Here is a 6,000-nt window from a genome sequence, read left to right as displayed (position 1 = left end):
TTAGCAAAATGGCATCTTCTTCATCATGTTCTTCTTCTCCTATTCTTTATGGTTCATCCCTACTGAATCAAAGTTAACTACCACTGTTGTATAAAAAATATATTACTGAATCTAGAGTAAACTTGAAAAGTACAATGTGGAAGTCTTTTCATTGATATTTTCCGTCCTTCAAGCTGACATCTGCAACTTGAATGCAGATATTTGAATTGTTTTCATTGTATTCAGCAGTTTATCTTTTATGCCTTCCTTAAGTCAATACGAGAATGAAAGGCAAATAGTGCAATTAGAAATGCAATGAGAGAACACAGGAACCTTGCTGATATATTTAAACCGGTGACATACTTTCCAGTTGTAACATGATCTCGTTCATTCACATCTGTGCTCATTTTGTCTATGCTGGTTAGCCAAATATCAGTAAGAACGTGGCTGTAATCAGCTTTTCCCTGAGACGTTAGCTCATTGTAACACTGATCTTATTTTTTAGGGGGTGGTTTCTTTGCTGCTCCTTTTGCATTTGTACCCCCTTTCCCTTCTCCTCCTCCTCCTCCTTTGGCATTCGTTGTGGCTTTGTCTCCACCTTTCTGACCACCACCTTTTGCAGTGCCTTCTTTCTTTGATGCCTCTTTTTCACCTCCTTTTTTGTTTGCTCCTCCCTTTCCCCCACCTTTTGCACCTTCCTTGGCATCTTTATCAGCTTCTTTCTTCTGACCGGTTTTGTTGTCTTTTTTGTTGTCTTCCTTTTTCTCCTTATCTACTTTCCCAGCTACAGTTGGGACTTCTTCTTTATTCTCCTCTGGTTTTGCAGCTGCCAAAAAAGAAAAACAGTTAGATGTGCTTTTCAAAACACAAATCTTATTCTCAAAACTTTAAATTCTTAAAATAGTAAATTCATTCCTCACAACACTACGCCACCAGCTTAAAAGAACCTGAAAACAAACCTCAAAACGTAAACACTATATGTCAAGCCACTATTAACACTAGAATTACCAGAGCCTACGAAAAAACTCGTAGATCCGGCCCACCTTAAATCACTTCTTAAATCCGTTCACACCTCTCCACCAGCGTCTTTTGTCCACTAAATGTGCTGATAAAGACAGGCTGCCAGCAGCCGGCTATTCCATCCCCCCTCCGACTTAGAACGTGCACAAACTTCTCCCAGCTCATGCCTTGATTGATTTTCTGGGAGTGGAGTTTTAGAGTGGAAATAATAGATCGTTATTTGGAACACACGCATTTCATGTGTGTTCCGTTTCTACAGTAATCTGTGTAAACACATTGTTAAAACAGAAACTTTTTCATATTTTAGTAATAAATGTTACAAAATGTAGGCATAAACTATAGAATGTGTAAAGCCTGAGTTCCAAAGATCAAATAAACACTTTCACAAAAGCTTCAAGGATGACACAACAGTTTCTGTGGCGTAGTGCACTAAGATTTGCTTCTCAGATCGCAGCAGCTTTGCTCTGCCTGACAGACCTGAGTTCAATTCCCTGCTAAAGATAAAGTGTTACTTTTTTTTTTCTTTTTAACCTCAAATGGACATAAAATTTATAAATTGGTATGCACTGTCAGTTAATGAGATCGTTATATTTTCATGTGGGATGCTCCTTTTCAAACATTTTTTTAACAATTGAGACTGCAATTAACAGGAACAACTGTCCTTATAACTGTTATTTTTAAGATCCATAACACACAGACAGACAGAGCACTGCGTAATAGAGAGACAGACAGGCAGAGATATATAAATAAACACGGAAGGCACATGTACTGAAAGAAAAAAAAGATCAACATGTGCGTTGTTCCTGCTGCACTGAATAAGCTCACGCACTCTAACATCACCCCTCCCCCCCGATCTGACTCTCTAAGTAAGAAAGTGCCTCGCAACCACTCGTGCACCGCTTTCTTCACGCCATTATCTGTCTTGAATAGACGACCACCCAGATGTTTTTTTAGAGGTGCAAAAAAGTGGAAATCACACAGTACGAAATCTGGCGAATAAGGAGGATTTGGCAATACCTCAAACTTCAGTTTCTCCAGACAAACCTTGGTGTTCATAGCAGTGTGTGGCTGGGTGGGCATTGTCTTGCAGCAAAAGGACTCCTTGAGACAGCAGTCTCAAGAATAAAATATCAGGCTTCACATTGGTCTCCAGCTAGTCACAGTAACTTGCATTAGTGACTGTAGTACCGCTTAGCATGAAGTGTTTGACAATAACTCCTGTACAAAAGTGGTTGTGAGGACAAGATGAAACCTTTTATTCTGCTGGTATCCTGGCGCTTCCAGGCAGATGGCGCAAGTGAACTGAAAAGGGTGGAGACTACATTTTCTAATAAATCCTATTTTCTAACTTTAGCTTGACTTCCCCTCGTATTTTCTGAAAGATAATATTAATAGACACACACTAAAAGGAAAACCATTACCTTTTGGCCTTACCTGTTGTCAGACATGTGAAAGTAGGGGGCAACTACAAGGCAATGATAAGTGGAGCAACACCACTTCCGAGCACTTACTGTCAGTAACACCTTCTCCTCTTTTGCCTCAGGACAGACCTGCCACAAGACTGGCGATGTTACATTCTTTGCCTTCAAACTGGCAGTCCCAGTCCTTTTGACCCCGACACATTATGAGGAAAATCCATGTTGAAAGTCAGCGTTCATTGTGGAACATCACCAAGCAAGCAATAACTTATTAGTTTAAAGAATATGATTTACTAAAACCTGTACGGCCATCATTTATGTTTGTATTTTAGTGTTTTATTTTTCTTCCTATATGGGGTTTACCCTAGTGGTACCCCAACCCTTTCTTATGTTTGTTCTTATGCTGCAGTGATACAGGCATTTCAGCTTCTTCACCCTGTCACTGTTCCCTTCTGGTGGACCTTTCTACAGCTGCTTCATTGACAGTACATGCCTCTTCAACACCCTGCTCATTGTACTCATTGTATTTGGCATGTAGTGATTGGGTATGCGATGAACAGCTTTGTCAAAGTGATTGTAAAATGTGCAAGTTTTAACCATCATGTCATACACAAATGAGGGTTGCATCTATGACAGTTGGGCTCAGTGTTTTGTAAAATATGATTTATTATTTGCATTTTATTAATTAATGAGAACTGAAAAAATGCTGTGGGGTGACTGCCATGAAATTTTGAGGCACTGTTTTGAGAGTGGGGTTAGTGTTTGGAGAAAATACATCTTCACGATTCAGAATAATCGTAAAAAGAATAAAACACACACAGAGACAGAAGTCAAAAAGATAATAACAACATAAAATCCTCAAGCCGTCATAGTTAAGAATAATTTGAAATACTGTATTTTGTTTATACAGTTTTCTTGTGCTTACTGAATGATTGCTTCCTCTATAATAATTAAATGGACTATTGTGATGTGATAATGAAGTTAGTATTGTATGATAGGTTTCAGTCTTTTAGGACTGGCAATCCTATTTTTTGTCTAAGCAGGTTTCAGAATGTTATGTTTTAATTGTATGTACATAAATATGAAGCTGTTTTTCTTTTTTTAGGGGAATATATACTTTAAATTTTAGCATTTCATTAATTATCAAAAGTCTGTGCCTTACAATGGCCTGTTACCTTATTAAGACCTCCTAGGGCTACCTGGGTAGGATTTGACCCTCTGTGACTGGCTTGAGAATTTATGTAGGTATTCATAAAAGTCTGATGTTAAGGCACTCAGACTCTTTTTTGTTAATTTACACCTTTGTGAAGCATACACACAGTCCTAATATAGGCTTTTGAAATACAATCTGTTTCTAATTTCAAAACATCATGGCTGGGAAAATTTTGAATTTCTGCAATATGTATGAATCCTAAAGGAGCATCTACTGTGTTTCATTTTACCAGTTAACTTGTTTGCTCTAAAGCAACTCACTTGTGATAAGGTGACAGAAGTCAAGTCACACTGCATAAGGTGTGTAATTAAGGGATGGATTTCATTTATGTTTATTATTATAGTATGGTATAATGTAGACATATGTGTAAGAAGTATAAATATTGTATGCACTCAGTGTTAACTAACATAAAATAACTGTACATCAAAAGTAAAAACTTTTTTTAATGCAAAATGAAGTTTCTGGTTTCACATAATTTTAATGAATTATGGATACCCGCAGAAGAAAATGAGACCATTCAAGCTTTCTCATTTTAACAAAAGGACGAACGACTGATGATTGTGGCTATTGTGAGTATTCAGAAAAGCAGGGCTGTCGTTTTAAGTTCCCATCAGTTCACTCAAACTCTAAACCGAACTAAAGAAATATTTAAAGTGCGGTTGCATCGTTCTTCACTTTTGTCAGCGCTTTCCAGTTCATGAATACTATTTTATTGTACTCCATTGACTGCCAGCTAGTGTGTGACCCAGTGTGTGAAAATGTGAAAGGAGAATAGTAAATCAGAACGATACTCTAAGTGAGAGTGGGCTTGACTTTGCAATCTACTGTGACAAGATTTCCAAATGGGATTGAATTCTAGGACTTACTTCTTTTGGAGAGGCCTTATTAGCCTGAGTGACTATTGTAGGAAATCGGAACTTGTGCCATAAGGAAATGACATCTGCAGTAGCAATAAACTGTTGATTGTATATAAGAATTAAAGAGTTTCCTTTTATCTCACAAGAACTGCTCCACTCCAGAAAAGATGGCTCGTATTTTTCCAAGAAAACAATTCTTGAAAGTTTTCCACTACTCCATCAAATGGATAGTCAATCAGCCTTATGCCTTTTTAGATCATTGGAATTAATTCCTATGGTATGTGGAATATCTTCATAGGCATGTTTGGTCTTAAATTAATACAAATTTTATGATGAATCTTTTGGGGTTATTTTCAGAAAGGTATATTTCTGTCATATTATCTCTGAAAAAATCTCTATAAATATGCGTATTAATGAAAGAAGTCCCAGGTATTCTTTCTTGAGTTTTATGACATGCAAAGTATTGGCCCATTTCCCCCTCTGTTTGTATTTCTCACCAGCAGGTGAAAATGGTGTTAAGTCTTATGAAGATGTTATTGTGACACATTGTTCAACAGGATGAGATTTGAACTCTGACTAATTTTAGTGCCTCAATGTATAAAAAGGTTAAGTTTGGATTTAGAATGGGAAGATAAATACAGTAGACCCCCGTGAAGTCATGGATCAGGGTTCGTGGACTCAGTCGTTCGCGGATTTTTCCTTAAAACCTAACTATTAATTGTCAGCGGAAAGCGCAAATATCCTCTGCAGTTTTTTATGGCTTTTTTCGTGGTAATACTGAGCTGTAGAGAGAACAGGAAGCAACTGCTGAGGGAAACGCTCCTTGCTGCTGATTGATTGCTGCTCTCTGACGCGTCTCCAGGAGAATGGGTTTACCACCACTGAGGGAAACGCGGTTTGGGATGGTGAAAGTAGCCAATCCGAGAGCATTATTCATTTCTCCTTGCTGCTGATTGACTGCTGCCCTGTGACACGTTTCCAGCTGAGTGGGTTTACCACCACTGAGGGAAACGCGGTTTGGGATGGTGAAAGTAGCCAATACGAGAGCATTATTCATTTCTCATTGATGCTGATTGACTGCTGCCCTGTGACATGTCTCCAGCTGAGTGTCCTCGTGTTTTCCATTTTGTTATTGTATTCATTTTGTTATTTTTAAACGCACAAGATGTTGCCGAAATGCAGTGCACCTTCTAAGGCTTCTGGCACTGAGCCTAAGCACCAGAAAAAGTTTAAAACACTCCAGAAGAAGGTTGAACTACTGGATTTGCTCCGGGATATAAAAAGTTATGCTGCAATACCACGACACTATGGCATTAATGAAAGCACTGCACGCTACATAAAGAAGAACGAAGCAGCGATATAGAGTACTGTATCTGTAAGTTTCTGTGATAGTGCCAAAAAGGTAACGACCGTAAGGAATAAAAATATCTTCAGGATGGAATCTGCCTTGGCATTGTGGATCACCGACTGCAGGAAGAAGAACATCCCCTTGGATGGTAACATAATCCATGAG

The 6,000-nt window shown here is 38.3% G+C and overlaps 1 protein-coding gene across 1 annotated transcript in view; it reads right to left on the bottom strand.

The window, feature by feature from the left end:
* Nucleotides 1-473: 473 nt before the first annotated feature.
* Nucleotides 474-6,000, bottom strand: part of tmie (transmembrane inner ear) — a 110,790-nt gene continuing 105,263 nt past the window's right edge. The window contains exon 4 of the mRNA XM_028803302.2: nucleotides 474-805. Coding sequence (XP_028659135.2) covers nucleotides 474-805 — 332 coding nt within the window. The remainder of the gene's footprint in view (nucleotides 806-6,000) is intronic.

This window comes from Erpetoichthys calabaricus, chromosome 6, assembly GCF_900747795.2.
Source record: "Erpetoichthys calabaricus chromosome 6, fErpCal1.3, whole genome shotgun sequence".
Classification (NCBI taxonomy): Eukaryota; Metazoa; Chordata; class Cladistia; order Polypteriformes; family Polypteridae; genus Erpetoichthys; species Erpetoichthys calabaricus.
The sequence above is the reverse complement of the archived record's forward strand: the minus strand, read 5'-3'. Positions and strand labels throughout refer to the sequence as shown.